This window comes from Manihot esculenta, chromosome 6 (genome assembly GCF_001659605.2).
Source record: "Manihot esculenta cultivar AM560-2 chromosome 6, M.esculenta_v8, whole genome shotgun sequence".
Classification (NCBI taxonomy): domain Eukaryota; kingdom Viridiplantae; phylum Streptophyta; class Magnoliopsida; order Malpighiales; family Euphorbiaceae; genus Manihot; species Manihot esculenta.
Window position 1 is genome coordinate 6,129,163 of NC_035166.2, and position 22,655 is coordinate 6,151,817.

Sequence of the window (22,655 nt, forward strand, 5' to 3'; positions counted from 1 at the left end):
GACCCAAAAATTGGACCGCTACCGGCGCTAGGATCCGGGTCGGCTTAAGGCCGCCAAGACCCGTAGCAAGCCTGTCTTGCAACCTGAAAACCTGTTTAATCCCATACATGATCACAACATACATAAAAATTTAAAACTTTACTTTCATACATCCAACTCAACCTGAACATACACTGCACATAGCCATAATCATAATCATGATCCCTCTGTGGGATCTCATCAATGCCCCAATGGGCGATACATCATAAGATGAGTTGGCTTTCATGAACATAATAAAACATTTTTTATCATGTAATAAAAGGGATACCTCATACACAATGTCAAGCATAATATCTAATCCTCAATATCATTACATGACTGAAACTGTACTTTTACATAACATTAATACATCTATCATGTCCACACTAACTATTACATACACGTGACTTCAATACTCTTGTAAACCTCCTGGTCTACCCTGTACCTGCAATCCTGGGGAAATTGGGAGAGGGGTGAGCTACTAGAGCCCAGTGAGTAGAATAATAAAACACTTAAAACATATGATAACATGAAATGCATCACATCACAGCTAATCACATCAAGGATGAACTTGTCACCAATAGCCCTCTACATGGTCCAACTGTGCCAGAACGTAGAATGGGTCCTGGTCTTTCCCTTACATAGTGCCAGCGAACGTAGAATGGGTCCCACTGGTCTTACTTTCCGTACCGTACATATCATATTGTCATATCATAGATCGAGGGCTATGGATCATTCAATATTCATCCACATCAACATCAAAATGTGCAATGCAACATATTCGTGAATTCTAATGCAAGCAACCTAATTCATGACATGGCATTCATGATGCATGAACAATGCTCAAAACTTTGAAATTTATTTACTTTAAACGTAAAGGTTTATTCCACTCACCTCTGGATAGCTCTGACCAGACACTGGGGCAACAGACTCACTGCGGGGGTCCTCGGTTCCTCGGGTCCGAACCTACACAGGTGGACTCAAATGAGGGACCAAAAATACCTGAACATAACTCTAAACTATTCCCCAAAAACCCCCTAAAACATCATGGAATAATCATAGAAAAACATGCAAGAAAGGGCTGGACAGGGCACTTTCGGCGGCAGGTTCGGCGGCCGAAAGTCCCTCCAGAGCCGAAAGTCAGGCAGATTCGGCGGCACCTTCGGCGGCCGAAACTCCCAGACAGAGGCGAAACTCATGCATGTTCGGCGGCACTTTCGGCGGCCGAAAGTCCCAGACAGAGACGAAAGTCTCCTTTCGGGGGCAAGTTTCGGTAGCCGAAGGCTGCCTCCACAAGCATGTTCGGCGGCCGAAAGTTCCTTCGGCTGCCGAACCTGGTTTCTCCCAGAATGGCAGAAACTCAACTCCCCTATGCATTTATGCCTCCTATCTCATCCAAACATGCATAAACCTATTCTACAACATTCCTCAATCATACACAAGCAAACATACAAGTTCCTAGGGGCATCAAACCATCAAAACCCCAACTACAACACACAAGCAACTCACATTGTCCAAAAACACAAATAAAACCCATAAACCTAACCATGAGCTAAACATGCATTCTACCCCATAGATCTTGCATAAAACTTACTTTAAACATGAAATGAGCTTAAGATCGGCTCTTACCTCTTGAAGATCGAGAGAGAGACGTCCTAAACTCGGAGGTGGGAGATTTTTAGGTTCTTGAACCTCAAAGCTCCAAAACTTGCTTAAAACTCAAAAATCTTCAAAACAAAGTAAAAACTTGTGAAAAACTCGAAAGATCTGAAGGAAAAGACTCAAGATCGGTGAGGGGTGGCGGAGAACTCACCTTGGCCGGAAATGGGGAAAAAAACTCGCCCGTTTTCGGCTAAGGGACCCTTTTATAGTGGCTGGCCAGGCCACGTTCGGGGGCCGAACGTGCCTCCGCATGCATGCCATGTTCGGCGGCCGAACTTGAGGTTCGGCGGCCGAACTTGAGGTTCGGCGGCCAAACCTGAGGTTCGGCGGCCGAACCTGGACTTTCCTCACTTATGCTTTCGGGGGCCTAAAGGCGCTCCCGAAGGCATGCATGTTCGGCGGCCGAACCTGAGTTTTCCTTCAAGGTTGTTTTTATGTAAAAACTCATTTCCATTATACTTAAAACCATGAAATACCTTAAAACATTTTATGAAAACATGATTCTACCCTACTAGAGGCTTCCAACATCCGAGATTCTACCGGACAGTAGGAATTCTGATACCGGAGTCTAGCCGGGTATTACACGGGATATGTTTGTAAGTTGGTCAAAGCATTGTATGGACTTCGGCAAGCACCGAGAGCTTGGTATCAAGAATTAGAAGTTGTGTTCTTGGTCTTAGTTTTGTGCAATCTACTAGTGATCACTCTTTGTTTGTCTACAACAACGATAATGTATTATGTTATTTTCTTGTATATGTTGATGACCTTCTTGTTACAGGAAGTTGCAAGGCCTTCATGCAAACATTCATTGACAAGCTTGCTATCCGTTTTTCATTAAAGAATCCGCAGACTTTGAATTTGTTTCTTCGTATTGATATGCAACAAACTTTGAAGGGAGTGTTCTTATCTCAACACCATTATGTGTGGAAATTACTTGCTACTCATAGCATGGAAGGAGCTAAGCCGATTACCACACCCTTTGCAGCTTCTGTGATACTCTTGAAGAGAACAGAAACGGAAGAAATTGTCAAAGCAACTGAATATAGAAAGGCAGTAGGTGCACTCTAGTATTTGACTTGGACGAGACCTGATATTTGTTTCTCAGTAAACAAGCTTTCTCAATTTATGCAAAGCCCCACAAAGTTGCATTGGGAAGCCTTGAAACGACTGCTTCGTTATCTGAAGTCCACTCTTTATTATGGCATTCTTATTAAACAACAATCTTCTCTTTAAGTTTCATGCTTTTTCAGATGCGGATTGGGCTAGGGATCCTATGGATAGAACATCGACTACGGGGTATATCTTGTATCTTGGCAATAGTCCAGTTTCTTGGTCTTCCAGAAAGCAAAAATCTGTTGCTCGGTCATCTACGGAGGCTGAATATCGTGCGGTAGCAACAACAGCTTCTGAGGTAATATGGGTCAAGTCTCTATTATTTGAACTTGGAGTTCAGTTGCAAGACAATTCACTGCCCATTTACTGTGACAACATTTCTACTACTTACACTTGTCAAAACCCAGTATTTCATACGAAAATGAAGCATATCAAAATTGATGTTCATTTTGTACGAGACTTGGTTCACAAAGGAGAAATACGAGTTGTTCATGTGTCCTCTAAGGATCAATTGGCTGATTTGTTAACAAAGCCATTGATCAAAACCAGTTTTACTCATCAGAGATCCAAGATTGGTGTCCTTGATGGTACCTCAATCTTGCGGGGGAGTGATAAACCAATATCCTAACAGATTTGGTTTAAATCTCATATTTGTATATTTGTAAACTTATTTTGATAAACCAATATCCTAACAGATTTGGTTTAAATCTCATATTTGTATATTTGTAAACTTATCTCTTGTAACTGTATTTATCTTTGTACAGAGTCTATTTAAAGACAATTGCAATACAATACAAAACACGATTTCTTTACTATTTCTCCTTTCCTTTTATTTAATACAATACTAAACTCCTCATGTATGGGGCAAATCTCAAAGTTCAAGAAGAGAAACACATTTGTGGTAGTGTCATAAAAGTAGGTTGCAGTCATAAGGAAGGAGATGTCCAACTTAATGTTCTGCAGGCAATGCAATCCATCTAGAAAGAGACCCAGCAGAGCATGCCAACGTATCGCTTCATGTTCTTCATCCACACTTTGAGCATGTCTTAATAGTCAAAGGCATCTTCAGAATAAAAAATAAGAAATAAAAAGAAAGAATAAAGAGCAAAACATGTATGGGAGCAAGAAAAAAGGGAAAAGGAGGAGAATATGAGAGGAGACAAGAACATTTCATGGAACTATGAAGAAGCTAGCATAAGGTATTATGAGAAAAGAAAAAACCAAAAGAGGAAAGTTGCTTGCCTAAAAGGGTGATGACACAAGAAGACTAAGAAGGGGAATTTTGACCAGGTTACCTTAGTTGACCAAGATCAAAATCCTAATCCTAGATCGGTTCTACATATCACTAATAGCCAAAATGGAAGATATGACATTTAGGTTGAATTCAGTTTGTATATGTACATTTTTATACATCATACCTCAATGTACATTAGAAAATTACATTTTAGTCCTTATTTTAAAAATTTTGAAAAGGTCCCCTATAAAAGTTTTTTTGTGGTCTCAAAACTCATCGTCAGTGGAGGTGATTTGGTAGGATTCATAAAAAGTCCTTTTTCCAAAAACAAAATTTTATAACACTCAAATTTTTATCCCTAGTAAAAAATTACATTTTATTCCCTAAAATTAGATAATTTAGAAAGTAAAAAATTCTAGAAGTTTTCGGAAATGAAAAATTCTCAAACATGTTTATTAGCTTCTTGAATATGACTAATAAATTTAAGAATTCCAGTAAAATTTCAAATTATTAGACAACAACAAAATCTTAGAAAAACTTTTAGAAAGGTTTGTGATAAGTCTATGGGCATCACCTATGGTGGATGATGTCTTTTATAATGTATCACATACATCCATCAACATATCACCTTTCGATATAAAAGTCATTATATACATGCTTTATTATAGAACATTATTGTAATTATGAAAGAAATTATACACCCAAAATAGAGCAAAAAAAAATGAATGCCGAAATAAAGTTCTGTATTTTATTGATAATAGTCTTGTTTTAATTTGTTTTATATAAAAAGAAGGAAGAAAAAAAAATGAAATTCAAATCTTTGACAGTTACATGACATGACAGAAGGCTGTCTAACTATCCTAGGTGAGTATTGGATATAACTGTCCACCAACTCATTTTCTCTCATACAAATCGTGAACCAAGAGAAGAAGTTCTCTCTCTCCTATAAAGAAAATTCTCTTTCTTCCCTCTCTAAAAATATTTTTCTGCACTCTCCTTGTAAAAAAAGCTACCAATTATCAAAACAGTTTGATGGGAGAACAAAAAGTTTATTCTCAATTTTTTTTCTTTTGGTTGGGCTATTTTCCTGTGGATGTCAGGCTATCTCTTGTATGCTATTTCAGGAGATCTCCTATGTTCGTGTGGAACAAAAGGGTATCAGTCGTGGAATATGAGGATAATTAGGTACTTGAGTTATCGTGGAATATGGTGCAATTCAATGTAACCCTTAAACTGTGAATTATATGCATAGTTCGTAGAAAATATATGATTATGCATCGGTTATGTGATATAAGATGAATTTTGATTTGTTGTTTATTTTATTTCGATCCTAAAAAATTTATGAATTTTTCAATATTGGTATTAGAGTTAAGTTCCTTATATGCCATAGTTTTTTTTTTAAAATTACATATATTTATTTTTTTTATCCAAATATATTTTATATAGACATCTTGAGTTGCTTATTTTATGCTCTTTACATTTTTATTTTAAAATGTAAAGTGGTATCATTGGAAAACTTTTTCAATGATATATTGCATGATTTTTTTCGTTTTATATTAGTTGAAATATAAATTATCAAAGTTAAAATATTTTTTTATAATTTTTTTTATTTTAGAATGTTTATAAAACATATTATTTTAATCACAATAGAGGTTAGTTGAAGTCAAACTATAGAATTTGTTTTTGGCAAAATTAAACCACAAAAAGTCTCGAAATACTAAAATTTCATATTGCAAACATATAAATTATCAAAGTTGAAATCTTTTTTTCTACAATTTTTTTTTTATTTTAGAATGTTTATAAAACATGTTATTTTAATCACAATAGAGGTTAGTTGAACTCAAACTATAGGATTTATTTTTGGCAAAATTAAATCACAAAAAGTCTCTAAATACTAAAATTCCATACTGAAAAGATTCGGAAAAAAAAATTGGAGCATGTGATGAGAAACTGGTCCAAGCTGCTGAGCCTGGATCCAAGCACGTAGCACTAGGTCACACAGCCCACGCATGTGGGCCCAGCCTGGCTTGGACGCCTGGGCAAGTTGGGTTACGGTCCAGCCCGCATGCAAGCTTGGACAGCCCAGACCTATTTTTTTTAATTAAAAAGGGAAATTTTTTGAAAAAGAAAAACAACAGAATAAATTCATGGTTCAAAATTTATATAAAAAAAATTAATAGTGACATTTATAAAAAAAAATAAAAATGAGCATTTTTTATGTAACTATTTTTAATAATTTTTAAATTATTATTAAATATTTTTTAATAATATTTTTTTGAAAAAATGTCGAAAGTTTTTTTTGTTAGTGATGTCATTATTATTATTTTTATTTTGAACTGTTATTTATTTATTTTTATATATATACAAAAATATAATATCTGCTTCCAATGGGATGCAAGTCATTCTGATTCCGTACAAGTACTTCTACCGAGCAAATGGCTCGGGTAGGTAAGATGATTAGATTGCTAATCATCACTGAGATGAATATCTAGACACTTCAAATGAGATAAACCATCTAGTATAGTTTATCATCAATGTAAATGATAAATTTCTTTTGAAAATATTTTTTCTGCAAGACAAAGGAAGATGTGTTTTTCTTTAAGTATCTTGTTGCCTAATTTCAATCTAAAAGAAATTTTGGATTCAATTTGGGAGAATGTCAACGAATCCTACAGTCGCCCTGTATTGGAACTCATTAGCGAATATTCCAAATAGGTTACAAATAAGACGCATTTTGTTTCTTAAGATTATCAAGACTTAATAATAGGTCTATAGTTAAATCAAAACTTTCTAAAGTTGACTGTGATATGAATTGACTAGATAGGATTCTATATATATTTCTTGAACATTCTATTCTTGCGTCTCAAGTTTATATTAGACATGAATACTTTCTTTTAGGAATTATTGTTATCTATATAGTTTATTGATGCTACTGTGGATAATTTTATAATGAATAATATTATCTTTCATCGTTTCATGATTTTAAATAATATGTTATTTTATTTTATGAATTGTTAATTGTTAATTTTTTTTATAGCGTATGCTGATATATGGTGTATGAGTTAATATTTCTGGATATCAATTATAAAATATTTTAAAACTTTTAAATTATAAGTAATTTAAGATACGAGGCTTAGCATAATTAATTATGATTAGTTTTGATAATATATTGGAATTTTAGACGATAATTGAGAACATAGTGAACTTTCAACTCTTAAACCCAATGTAAAATAATTATTAATATAATTAATTATTATTAAAGTTAGTGTATCTATGAATTAAGACATTAACTCATGCGCATTAATATCCCTAATTTAGACTACGACCAATATTTGCTTTCAAATTTTTTTAGCTTATCTTAGTAAATGAGAAAAACTAAATGAGGATAACTATGGAATCTAAAGTAATAAAATTTAGTATGTGCTCGAGGAACCAGGAGCTCTAAACTCTCTTAACTTAGTAATGAAAATACTAGAATAGGACAACACGACCCAACATAGACTGGACCATGAGGCGTTTGATGTTTGGAAAAGTGAATTCAAATGCTCACATCACTTTAGTGAGCAATATGAATGATATTGTTATGCTTGAGTTTACAAAAATATAATTTAACAACAGATATATGGTCTACATCTGAAAGTGAGTTTGATGGATTCTCGCTTGTCAATCCTATAGCTTACACTATATAATCAGATATTTATAAGAGTTCTCATCATGATATAAGAATATGTCTTAAGGTCTTGAGTAATATAATGAATGAGCTAAAAGATACTTGTCATATTTTGATTGATAAACAGAATATTCAAGCGATTATATGCTCTTTGCCCAAATACCTAGGATCATATGAAAAATGCTATTTACCCACAACGTCCATATTAAGTATATAGAAGATGTTATGTGCTTCTTAGATTTAGAGTAAGAATGTCCGCATTTAAATCTAATGAGTACAAAAGTGTACATAACTAGCTCTAATTGTTAAAGAAGAAAAAGAAACTAGAGAAAACATCAAGGTGGAAAATAGCATGGAATAGAAAAAAGTTAAGCTCAATAAGAAATAACAATAAAGGGAAAGGCAAAAGTCCTTTCGGATAAAAGAAGGAAAACATTGCTAAGGACAAATGTTTTAGCTGTATAAAACAGGATCGAAACACTTTCATAGAATTTCGATGACTTCTTCTATGAGCAAGATGAATATTCATTAGGAAATAACTCTAAAGTAGAAGTGAAAGGCTTAAGCACCTACGAGTTTGTTATATGTAGAAAGCAAATTCTGTTCCTACATAATATCCAATTTGTTACATAAATTCAATGGAATTTATTATTTGGGTTGGCATTGATTAAACTTATTTTTTTTTTATTTTATCATGAGCTAGGTATGAACTTGTTTTAAGTACAAGTTCTAGTGGTTTTAGATATTTCATGAATGCTTATATTGGTTTAGAAGTTATATGTAACTTCAATAGTATATTTTTCCCCTATTTTACATCTTTAGATACGTCTATGAATGATGTAAATATGTGGTATGCTATACTTAGCCACATAGGTTAAAAGATATGCAACAATTAGTCAAAGTGAGACTATTAGATAATATTAACAAAGTAGATATGTTCACTTGTAAATACTAACTAATTTGAAATTATCTAGGAATAAGAGCTGAATTTCTATTGTGTTTAATTTTTTTTAATAAATGTGATTATATGTATGTGAGGCTAGATATAGGGAGTATTTATTTCGTAGTTAATGACTACTCTCTATAATGTTATGTTTATTTGTTATCTCATTAATTGAGGCTTTAAGTTGCTTCATTAAATTTTTAAATTTAGTTGAGAATCAATTAGAGAGAAAAGTAAAGACTTTAAGAACCAATAGAGGTAGAAAATCTTCTGTCAGAGTAATTTAGAAATTGTATAACAAAAAGGAGAAATAGAACCCTATTAGATTAAGTCATAATGAGATGAGTTAATTTTGTTAATCGTCTATTGGGGTGATACATTATTAGTAATCACTATTAAACTTAATCTAATACTCACATAATCAATAACTTTCACTCCATATGAGTTATGGACTAAACACAAATTTGTTTGTGAATTTTAAAATCATAGGGTAGTAAAATTGCTCACGAACTTTCGTACAAATTTGGAGGATCAAGAGAAAGAATATATTCTTTCCAAGATATTTTTGAGTAGTTAAAAGAATATGTATTATTTAATGAGTAAGAGAATGGAAGTTTAACTAAGTTTGAATCATAGGGGATCATATTTTTAGAATATATTTTTTTCTTTCAATCATAAAGAGATAGAATAAGTCTTACCTTTAAATTAAACTCATTACCAGACTGGTTCCACAAAAGAAATTTTTTGACAACCACACGTCTAAGTGAAAGCAATATGGATACAGATGAATATAGTCATTAGTTTCAGAATTGCATCTTGAAGTGAGTGTAGTCATCGAATATGGTCCAAGTAGGAGTAACATATATATTAATGAGTCAATAGATCAATCTCAGTTACGACGAACGTGTCGTCTAAGGATTTTCAATTGTCGTTTTGAAATTGAAGGTGAAGTATTTATTATTACTCTTGATGGAGATAAGCTGAGAAATGTGTTTCTTAATCTTTTAGATCTTCAGCTAAGAAAAAAAATGAATTAAAACAATGGAATAGAAAATAGAGTCAATAAAAAGTTAGTCAATGTAGAGTTGCAATTAGAAAAAAGTGATTGAGAATTAGTGGATTCTCAAAGTGAAGTGTAAGGTTGACGGTAGTATCAAGAGATACAAAACTCTTTTGGTAGCTAAGGGGTACACATAGTAGAATGGAAAGAATTATAAAGTTTTTTTTTTCAACCTATTGTGAGGTTTACCTCAGTAAGTTTTTTTTTTTTTTTAAATTGTATTAGTTGCTAACTTGAATCTTAAATTATATCAAATGGATGTGAAGATTATTTTTTTCTCAAACGGAGAATTAAAATTTACATGAAACAGTCTATAAATTTTGGTGTAAATAGCCAAGTGCACAAAGTGTGTAGATTCTTAAAGTCATTCTAAGGTCTTAAATGGTCTTCGGGACTATGGTATATTAGATTTCATTTGGGTTTTATGATCTCACTGTGATTAATGAGGATCATAGATATATACGTAATATCAAAAAATAAATTAGTAATCTTATCATTGTATGTAGATGACATACTATTAGCTAGAAACTATAATGAGTATATCGCAACTATTAAGGTTTGGTTATCATCTTTTGAGATGAAAGGGATGAAGAAGTTGCATGTGTCTATAGATTACTCAAAGTCCTTTGACTTGAAATCAATAAATAATCTTATATATGAATTTTTATATTTTGATTTGTCTTACACATTACTTAGTTCATGAGTAATGAATGGGAATGAATTGGATATATTAGAAACTGTATGAAGGTGTTTATGTGATTGAAATATGATTTATCACTCTAGATTAAATTAGGGAATATCTCATTTATTCTCTATTAGTATTAATCATGAAATCCTTGTACAAGGTGTAATGAAATTAGCAAGTGAGATTTTGGAATTTCATTCAATCGGTTAATGGCTAATAGATGAGATCTAATATCATTTAACGCTGTAGACATGTTTCATGTATTAAATATTAAATCGGGACATTTGTGATGAAGTAATATTAATTATATTGATAAACTATACACTGAAAGGTTAAGTCAAACCATTTTTGACATTTTGAATATTTGGATAGTCTTGACATATAACTAGACAATATTCTTAATCTTTAAATTAATTAATTGGTTAATTATATTTGTTGCCAACATATTTAAAATCTAACAGGTCACACACGTAAAGAATTGCATAAAAAATAAAACGAAAAATTAAATCAAATAAGATTTGATTGCATATAAATTGACATTGAGATAAAATTGTAATTAAAAAGAATTACGATTTTGATCTTATTAATTAAGTAAAAATTTAATTAAAATTATTTAAAATTTATATGGCATGTTTATTAAAGTTCTGAACCATAGTTATAATTTATTTATTTAAATAAATAAATAAATATTATTATACTGAAACTCTATTATTTTAATGTAAAAGGATCTCTTATGAGACTCTAGGAAACACTTTTTTAGAACCTACAGAATTTATAGAAAAGACAGAGAGCCCGCACTCAAAACATTTTCCCTTTTCTAATTCTTATAATGATTATAAGGTTTTTTAATCACTATTCTATGTGAATATCGTTAAAGACCGAAAATTTAAACGGTTCGTGATCTGTGACAACTATAAGACAAATAATATCATGTTTTTTACTATAAAAAAAAATAAAAAATATTTGTTTTATCCTTAATATTATTTTTTTTATGTTCAATTCAATTGAAAACCTAATATTAGGTTAGGTGATATGAGTGACTTCTCTATAGTTAAAGCTTGAAATAGCCAAGGTATCATATACATCAATTATAAGGAAATCAACTCTAAGTCGTTATCAAATAGGAGAATTGGCGATAGGTTGAAGTGGCTTTGAGGAAAGGAAGCGTTTGATTTTCGTTTTACGTCTCTCTTATCAATTTCTGGTGCCAAAGTTTAAACTTTGTCATGTAGATCTCTATGGATGGAGATAATAGAATGGGTGTTTTGGAATGTAAGCTAATGGCTCTGCCTCCATTCCCATAGACAACAGTAATTGATAAATATGAAAAATGAGGGTAGGCATTTATTATAAAGTCCTAGTCAATTCTGGCACTGGCCCTTATAAGAGCATAATAAATTGTTTTAATTTATCTGAACTTGGCAGTCATGGGCCATGGCAGGTCTAAAATTATTAGATCTAACATCTATGGAGTACTGACATTTCAGGTGCATTAATTATAAAATCAGTCTGTGTAGAGTTGTATGGCTGGATAACACAATGTACAGGATTTTTGCAGCCGAAAATCATAGAATTTAATTAAATTTAAAAAAAATTACAATTCGAAATGAGAAATAGATAGAATTCAATAACATTTGCTATTCAATTTAAACTTTTTCTTTAAATAATTAATATAAAATTTTTAATTTTATCTATATTTAGTTTTACATTAAATTATAAATAGCTTATCATTTTTTTTAGAAATAAATCCAATTAATTCTTTGTATTTTTTTTAAAAATCAAGTTTAATTCAATTTATATATCAATTAAAATTATGTACTTTTATTCAACGACTAAATAAATTCTTTGATATAATATAATATTATTTTAATAATATAATATTATTTTTTAATATTTTAAAATATAAAAATAAAGTATTTTAATTAATATAAAAAGTAAAAAAATTACACAGAAATAGTAAACAATTTTCAAAATTAAAGAATGAAATTTTCTTTAAAAAATAATATTTTACTATAAAAAAATAATATATTAGATCAGAACTTATTTAATTTTTGAATAAAAATATAAAAATTTAATTTATAAAAAAATAAATTAAATTTATTTGACTTTTTTGAACTGAACAATATTATTTAATATAATTAATATGGGCATTGCTGAAAAAGGATAATATATTAAAAAAAAACAATTTCTTCATAATATATATTTATTAATTTTTAAACGTTTCCTTTAATTACTGTAGTATTATATTTATATTACATAAAAATATAATAAAGTAATATTTTATATTATCTTCATGCAATTAATAATAAATCATTCTATTTAAAATAAATCAGAAATAAATTAATAATGCGCATTTGAATTTCTTTTATTTGTTTGTTATATAATTTACATTAAGAAAATAAAATTATTTTATCATATACCTTATCAATATCCATTAAATGAAAATAACAATAGCTTAAAGGTTAAATTTCTCTTAAAATAATATTTTTTAATTAAAAAAATGAAAATGTTCACTTATTATATATATGCAAAAAAAAAAAATCAATTAGATTATCATAAATAACTGTAATTGAGTTAATTTTTATTTTCTTACAATTGATTTTCTGTTTTTAGTTCAAACATGAGAGTTGATAACACTAGATCAATTAAATTATCTGTTTACGAACATGGTAACATTATGGAGTAATTTGATTCTTTTGTTACTCTTTAAGTTGTATAAAAAAAAAAAAATCTCGAATTCAGACTACTTATTTATTTGAAATTTAATATTTTTGTGAAAAATAATTTAAAAAAATATTGTTATACTTTGCTAAAATCAACTGTTTAGTTCTATTTTTTAAAAATTAAATTAAAAAATCTATACAATTTATAGAATAAAATGTTTTGAGTCATTTAGCTAGATTAATGTAAAAAATAATGTTAATGAACTTTTTTTGAACAGTAGTCAATGGATGAAATAGTATGAATTGTTAAAATTATTTGCATTGAATAATATGAACAACAAAATACATTCACTAAAAGAAGATAGTCAAATAAGTTAAGTAACTTTTTTTTCAAAAGAAGTGAATAATTTAATTTTATTAAAATTTATGTAGCTTAAATCTAAATTGATAACGTGATTAGAATAGAATTAAAATGCAATTGATTAGGATTTGCAAGGGAAATCATGTGAAGCAGTGGTGAGTGTTTATGACAGTCATTTTGATATTAAAGTAAGTATTTAGATGAGGGAAAATATAATGAAATGTTTAGGATTTCAATATTTAAAAATTGCATACTTTTGTGTTTATAGTTATTTTCCCTTTATACTGTAGGAGATTTGATATTTTTCTAATAATTCGATGGTAATTCGACCGTTTGCTTGATACAATACATCATCAACTATTTCAGTAGAAATTCGGTAATCATAAATATAATGGAGACATATCAGGGCATGTCTGATAATGGTATATCCCTGATAATGGTAATTTCATGGAGGGACTCGCCTTATTGAGAGAGGAGTGAGTCTTTCGATAATAATTCTGATGCTAAGATATTTGGATCTTTTTTATTTCAAGATGAATCACATCTCTATCTCATCAGACTATTGTCAAATGGACTTATCTCATAATAGCGATTCATGATTCAGTTTAAACGCTTGTTACATAACATTAAAAATATAAATATATTTTAATTTAGTAAATGAAATACATTAATTAAAAGAATGTAAATTTTAAACCTTAAATAAGTTGACAAATGTTTTTTTTCAAAAATTAAATAATTTAATTTTATTAAAATATAAGTTAATTTAATTTTATAAAATAAAAGTTCATAAATTAATTTTAATAATTTTTTTAAATAAAAATATTAAATTTAATTTTTAATTTATAGATAAATTTAAATGGAAAGGTACAATTTAATATTTTTAACGGATTGAAGGTGAATTTGACTTTTAACCTGAAAAATAGAAAAAGTGAATGATTCCTAATATTTAGCGCTAAATTGGTCCCTATCTATAACACAAATGGGACCACGTACACATGATGGAGCTTAAAAGAAAAAGGCAAAGAATGCTTTTGTCTTGAGCAAGTAATTATTGTTTTGTTGGCATTGGAAAAGGATTGAGTTGCAATTTAACAATTTCCATTCTTTTCGCCGTTCCGTTGATTTAGGCGTTTAATCCCTCCGTTGATTTTGCCAAAATTGAGGGTCTTATTAGCTAGAAGCTACTAGAATCTCTCTCTCTCTCTCTGTCTGCCTCTATCTTTTAATATGTGAATCACATTTCTATCTACCCATTGGAATCTTGGCCTATTCAAAGTAGATGTAAATAATAGACTTAATTAGTCTATTTAAAATAAAAAAATGAAAATTAAGGAAAATAAATATATAAAATTATTATTTAATTTTTATATAATATAAAAATTTATTAATTAACTTTTTTATTAATTTTAATTATAAAATGTTGGAGTAAAAACTATTAATCAGTAAATGAATGCTTTCGTATATTTTTCATAATTAAAAGATCAATTAAATAGTGAATGATTAGATATTAAAATTATATATATATATAATAAAAAATATTATTTACAAAGCTTCAATCTTATCAGAAAAAACTTTTAATTTTTAATTAACAGAATTTTAATTATTATAAGTTAAAATTAATACATTAAAATTATTTGAGTATAATGAAATTTGGAATATTTAAAGTCATTATATATCTTGTAATTTGAATTTCAATTTTTTATTTCATTATTATTAATGAAATTTAAAATATGCAAGTTTTTTGCAATGTATTTAATTAATATATAATATATTTTATTATATTATAACTAATAAGTAATTATTTTTAAAATACAAATACATACGTATCAAAAGTCATACAAATTTTAAAAATTAACTAAATTTATTATTATGAAACTTATATTTTATAATAAAAAAGCCAATGTAATTATTAAACTTAAAAATTTTAAGTAAAAATAAAATAACATAAATATGTAATTATCAAATTCCTCTCCTCCACTCATTTATATAAAAAAATTATTATTTAATTTTTATAATATAGAAAACTCTATTAATTAATTTTTTAATTTTAAAAAATACATTAAAATATTCTTAATATTTTAAAAAATTGATTAGTTAGTTCGTTCATTAATTTTAACCGTTAAGTATTATAAAAAAAATTAAAATATTATTGATACGGAGATACTAATTAATAAATTTTTAAAGAATTTAAGGGATCAAGTAATAAATTTTTTAAATATAAGAATTAAATAGTAAAGTATTTAATGACAAAATTAATGGAGAGATTAATTAATAGATTTTTTAAAATATTAAAATATTTTTAATCTATTTTTTAAAATAGAAAAATTGATTAATAAATTTTTTTATAATATAGAAACTAATGATTTATATATATAAATATATATATGAAATACAGTAATATAAAAATAATATTTTGTTCGAACATTAAAATAAATTGAAATGATAATATAATATTTTGTTTAGAAATAAGAGTTTATCAATTTCTTTGAAAAGAATATATATATATATATATATAGTAATGAAGCAAGCTGTACTAGCTATTGATTATGCATACTTCACCCTTATGAAATACCAAAAAGCTAGATATTGCAGCAACGACTTGAATATAAAATACAACCCAACCACATACATGTATTGGAATATATATATATGCATGAGTTTATATGCCAGCTCTTCAGAAAATAAGATTTTTTTTATATTCCATCTTATAATATTGTAATCTAAGGAACAGAATCAACAACTTAGTCATCAAATATTTCTTTAATAATCTTTTTATTATATTAGTTTTATTTTTTATTTTTAAAATAAAATTAAAAATAACAATTCCGAATGATTTAATATTGTAATTTATCTAATTTTAATTTTTTTAGTTAAAAAATAAAAGAGTGAAAACTTTATGAAAAATGTAGATTTCAATATCACCTTTTAATATTATTTTGTATATAATGTTAAAATAAAAAATAACATCAAGATAAATATTTATATATATTATACATAATAATATCTACATTAGATTGAAATTATTATTAGAAATTATAGATTAGAGAATTTATGTACTTACTAACACCAATATTTTGGATTTTTAATTTTAAAGCTTAGATTTTATTGTAATGAATCTAAATATATTAAATATTATGCTTTTTATTCATTAGACCAACTCAAATTAACATTCAAGAAAAAAGAGGTGATTAAGCCTCTATTTATTTATAAAAAATAATTTATATTTAAAAAAAATTTATAAATTATATTTTTTAATTAAATAACTTATTTTTCACTATTTAATTTTAATTAAAAAATAAAAAATATTAATAAATTTATATATATAAATATTGTTACTGAAATCAAATTGATGATGTAGCCGAAATAAAATTATAATGTGATTGGCTAAACTTGCGAGAAAGAAAATATGAGATGATGGGTATCTACGACAGTCACTCCGATACTCAAGTCAGTAATATAAAGATTGAGGTGAATATAGAGAATTTGAGAATACTTGTGTTAAAAAATAATGTACCTTTATTTTTGTGATTATTCTCTTTATTTCTGTGATTATTCTCCTTTTATACTATAAGAATATGGTGATAAATATAATATTTTCTGATAATCCAATGATGGTATGGTTGGTTCGTCGGTAGGGGATTTTCGTTAGCTAATTGGTATGGAATCCTGTGATTGTAGGTGTGAAGGTGATCTACTGGATTGCAGCTATTTAATGGTAGCTTTTTTATGGAGTCTTGCTTTGAAGTTGAAAGAGCAAGTCTGTCTATTCTAAATTCGATCTGCTTTAAGACACACTTAAAACGTCTGAGTCTTTTTTTTTTCTATGAGTGAGACTGCGTATAAAATTATAAAATCCTTACTGCGTGACCTTATTTTATGGTGATAACTTACTGTCTATTTTGGACGAGTCTCATATAGTATGAAGATACATATTTATAAGATTTTCTAAAACATATAAAATTACTTTCTCGTTTAAAGAGAGCAAGTCATTTTTTTAAAATAACTTTATTTTTTATTTGAAAAAATATTTTATATTTATTGATTTTTCTAAGTGTTGTAACGTTAAATGGTGTGTAAATTTTTTTTTTTACACGTAATTTGAATGAAACAGTCAAATTTTTAAAAAAATTTAATATTAACTCAGCACAAAAGAGAAAGTAATATTCAAATTAAAAAAGTTTACTTCCTTCATCCTCATATATATACATATAATTTGTGTATTGTTGTCAAAATATTGGGTGGTGGAACCAAGAAATATGGAAGTTATCCAATAAAATAAGGCCTTCTTTGTAAATATGATGTATTCTTAGAAAGGATTGCCTTAAAAAAAAAAATTAAGTCTTAGAAAGTAGTTAATAGCAATTGAAAACCCTTGTCCCCCACCAAAACAGATATGGCAATCATTATCGAACATGGGTGCCACCCCATACATTTTGACACTTTATACCTCTCCAAAAAAATCCAACTACTCCTCCTCTCATAATCATCATTCATCAATAATATCTATATATAATCTTAATATATGCAAAAAAAATTCCTCAATTTATGACACCTATCTCCTAAATTCTCCTCCAAAACAATGCATACTTGCTATATTTCCCTTCCCATTCTTCTCCTCTTCCTCCTCTCATGGACTCACCAAGCTGCAGCCCATCTAAGTGCTGCAAGCCAGTTCTTGGCGCCGCAGAATGCAGCTCGTGCCACGCTGAGGATGCCGCCGTTGGTGTGGGACTCAAAACTCGCACGCTATGCTCAGTGGTACGCCAACCAGAGAAGGTATGATTGTGACCTCAGGCACTCCAATGGACCTTATGGTGAGAACATTTTCTGGGGGAGTGGCAGTGGGTGGAGTCCTGCTCAGGCTGTCACTGCTTGGGTCTCTGAGAGAAAATGGTATGATTATTGGTCTAATTCTTGTGCTGGTGATCAAGAATGTGGACATTATACTCAGGTTGTTTGGAGGAAGACGAGAAGAGTTGGGTGTGCCAAAGTTAATTGTTCTGGTGGTAAGGGAGTTTTCATGACTTGCAATTATGATCCTCCTGGGAATTTCATTGGAGAAAGGCCTTATTGATTGTTATTATTTCGATGATAATAATGGAATTTTTTCAACTAAGAATTTCAATATTTGTTCTATAACTTTAGTGGATTCAGTTATGTTAATTGTCTGGTCAATTTCAATGGTTTTATTTTGTGCAAGAGCAATTTTCTTAATTTTTTTTCTTCATTTTCTTTTTGTATTGTATATGTGTTTATTTATGATAAATTGATAATTCTTGAAATAGCATAAAAAAAAAATTACATTTTTATTCATGAGCTGGGCAGTAGGGAAGATGTTTTAAGCTGCATTTTGGTGAAGAACTCCACTGTGCATTTTCAGCAGCAAATTGAGAGCAAATCCGATCAAACGCCAACGCTGTGCATTGTGACCACACATTATTGTCGGCACAAGAACCGAAGGTTGCTCAAGTACAACCATGGCTCTCAAAATAATTCACTAACAAAATTACTTTTTAGCCCTTAAAATTTATTATAATTAATAGATATGTCTATTTATTTTTAAAATACAATAATTTAGTTACTTGAATTTTGATTTTATCGAAAAATTTTGATAAAAAAATTAAATTTGCTTTTTAATTATAAAATGGAAAAAAATTGTCATATTTCATTTTTCTGACTAAATTTATCTTGAATTGCTTGAAAAAGTCTAAAAAAGGCTAAATAATTTAAAAAATATAGTTCACACTTTTAAATATTTACGAGTAATGATTTTATTTAATTTTTTAGTGATAATTCAAAAGTAAATTTATATAAAATTAAAATTTTATATTTTCAATTTTCTATGCATAATTTAAAGACATATTTGACTTTTTAAATGTTAATCATTTTAGTAATAAAATCTAAAAAATAATTATATTACCCTTAATTTAATAATATTTTTTTTCATTTTATAATTTTTATTTATTTATTTTATTATTTTAAAATTGCTGTGCACTTTTTTTTATATTATACTAACATATAAATTAATTATTATAATTTTATTAATTTTTTATTTCAAAAAAATCTTTCAAAATCTCCCCTAACATTTAATAAAATTATTGAAGTAAAGGAGAATGTAATATTTTAATTACCTAATTTGTCTAATAAGCCTTTCTCATCTCAACCACAACACCCACTTATCAAAATGTAAGCCCATCTCCCAACAATGATCAGTGAACTCCATATTCAATTGAAACAAGAGAATAAAAAGAACAAAACAACACTACTGCAGCCTTCAAGATGCAGCGCCAACCAATCCACAAGAACTGGAAGAATTTTGGTCCACAGGTTCAGCCACTTGCTGTCCCTACTGCTTTTTCACGGAAGTGAAATTGATTGAACATTTAGAAAATTTTAGAGTTCTTAGTTCTCGATCATCCATCAAATTAATCAATCTTTTATTTCAACTATGTATTATTCTTAATTCTTAATATCCACAAATGTTATTTTTGTACTTCCAAATCTTCCTTCATTTCCCTCAAACTAATCCAACAACCAAATAAAGCAAATAAATCCTTTGTTGATTATGCAATTTGAAGCATGAATATATTTTTTCATGAACTGAATTATAATTCAATCTAAAAGTTTTCTGTAGAATTTGATAATTATATTTTTTCTGCTCTATTAGATATGTGAGATTATTGAAAAAGGTACTGAAATTAGGGTTTCAAAACTGAGTTGATTTTACAAAATAGATTTACTGTAAAATTAATCTATAGACAAGGGTGTGATAAAACTCTAAAATATATCTCTTTAGCTGATAAAAGGCTGAAGAAGGATGAAGAATATTACTATGAAAAGGAAACAAATTTTTGTGTGAATATTAAATAAAAGAAAAATGAAGGAAATAAGAATAAGGAAGATAGAATACAAATTGACCAAAGTAGATGTTTATGTTCTGAAAATGAATTTACTGTCAATAGAAAGAGTAATGAAGAAGGAGATAAATGAACAATAGCATTAGGGATTAAAGGGTTGAAGAAATTCTTTAGAATGTTTTGGGGTATTTGTAGGAATCAAATATACTCGCTTTCTTTTGACCAAATTAAGACTATTGACTTAAAATATTAATTAGATGGAGGGAAATTTTATTTGACGGAATTAAAATTTATGGACATTGATAATCGTATTAGTCATTTAAAAGATGGTGATCTTAGACATCCAGCTGACTCTGACGCTTGAAAATCATTTGATGCATCAAACCCTGGTTTTACTAGAGATCCCCGTAATTTTAGACTTAGAATATCAGCTGATGGCATCAACCCTTTTAGTAACATGAGTATCTCTCATAGTATTTGGCCAGTGGTTGTTACTGTGTATAACCTACCTCTATGAATGTGTACGAAGCAACCATATCGTATGCTTACTTTATTAGTTCCTGGGCCAAAAGGTCCCGAGAATGATATTGATGTGTATTTGCAACTTTTAGTTAAGGAGTTACAAGAGTTATGGTACTATGGTCTTGAAACTTGTGATGCATTAACAAAGTATAATTTTTGTCTACATGCAGCTCTTTTGTGGACCATTAGTGACTTTCCAGTTTATGCTTACTTATCGGTATGGAGCACTAAAGAAAAGTTGGCTTGTTCTACTTATAACAAAGATACTCCATCTGTTCAACTCAAATATAGTCGTAAGTTTGCTTATATGTGTGCTCGTCGATTTTTAACTATAAATCACAAATGGCGTGAGAATAAGTATTCTTTTAATGGTAAAGTTGAGAGAAGGGATACAACTAAAGAACTGACTAGGAATGATGTTTTAGAATAACTGTGTGGACTTAAACCTATTACATTCGGCAAGATCTATAAGAAACAAAAAATTGATAAAAGTCAAGTTGGTTATAATTGGAGAAAAAATAGTATTTTTTTTTAAATTGCCCTATTGGAGAAAAAATTTACATCACAACTCACAAGCCTATACCTTTAGGTATAAACATGGCATTATCTAGTCGCTTGCATCTTTGTCCTTTATAAGGGCAATGGGAGAGATATTACTAAATTCCTCTACTAACCCTAAACAAAATATAAAGATCACCTCATATGAAACTTAAAATGTGTGACCTTAGGTACTCTTGTGCATGTTGTCTGTTGATTACTGAACCAATGTGTTAAATTTGTAAGTCTAAAGGAACATAGGATGGATATGAACTTAAAAGTGGAACATATGGCATATAACCCATGGCCATTTAAGCCCAAATCCATCATATCTCTAAGGGACATGTGGAAGCTCACTTTCATATTCGAATTTCAGCTTAACATTCATTGTTTCTTAAATGGAGAGAAATTGTCCTAGGCTATAATCCCTTATTAATATAAGCCCAATTTACCAAAGTCCCTAAGATCTAAAGTTTTAAATATTGAAAGACCTACCCTTATATATGAGACAAGATGGAATTTTGTTAAGTTTCAACTATATAGGTTTCAGCTTCTGATTCCACTAGTTTCTTTATAATCATATAGGGAAAAAAAAAAAGCTCTATAAGCTTACATTCATGCATCATTTGTTCATGGCTTTTTATCTTAAAAGGGAATGTGTTGTTGGGCTCACAGATGCCATTTGAGGAGAATTATCAATTGATAAGGGAGATTGAGGAGTTAAATTAAGAGGTGGACCCGTACATGACCAAGTCACACACCTTGATCTAGGATGTAATACCCGGCTAGACCCCGGTATCGGAATTCCTACCTTCCGACAGAATCTCCGTTGGAATTCGAAATTTCTCGGATGTCGTAGCCTTCTAGAAGGATAAAATAAAGGTTTTCTAAGATGTTTTTATATGTTTTTATGGTTTTAATGAAGAAAGAAATTGAGTTTTGAAAGAAATTGAGTTTTGAAAGAAAAAGTCATGGAGGGAAAAACCCAGGTTCGGCTGCCAAACCTCAAGTTCGGCCGCCGAACATAGGGGGTTTGTGGAAGCACCTTTGGCCCCCGAAGGTGGTTTGGCGAGCCACCTATAAAGGGCCCCTTGTCCGAAAATGGGCGAGTTTTCTCTCTCTATTTTTGGGCATAGGTGAGATTTCGCCCTCCTTTGGTTGATTTTATATTTTCCTTCAAATCCTTCAAGTTTTTGATAAGTTTTTACCTTTGTTTTGAAGATTTTAAGCTAAGATCAAAGTTTTGAAGCTTGGAGACCCCCGGAGCTCGATTTCTCCCAATCTCCAAGTTTGGATCACCTCTCCTCTCGATCTTCAAGAGGTAAGCGTA

The 22,655-nt window shown here is 29.1% G+C and overlaps 1 protein-coding gene across 1 annotated transcript; it reads left to right on the forward strand.

The window, feature by feature from the left end:
* The first annotated feature begins 17,794 nt into the window (after positions 1 to 17,794).
* On the forward strand, positions 17,795 to 18,623 carry LOC110616994 (pathogenesis-related protein PR-1). The gene has a single exon (XM_021759556.2). The coding sequence runs from the start codon at positions 17,989 to 17,991 to the stop codon at positions 18,481 to 18,483; it is 495 nt and encodes a 164-aa protein (XP_021615248.1). The 5' UTR covers positions 17,795 to 17,988; the 3' UTR covers positions 18,484 to 18,623.
* Positions 18,624 to 22,655: the final 4,032 nt, after the last annotated feature.

Coding starts and splice junctions, on each gene's coding strand:
- LOC110616994 (XM_021759556.2), top strand. CDS start 17,989: ATGCATACTTGCTATATTTCCCTTCCCATTCTTCTCCTCTTCCTCCTC.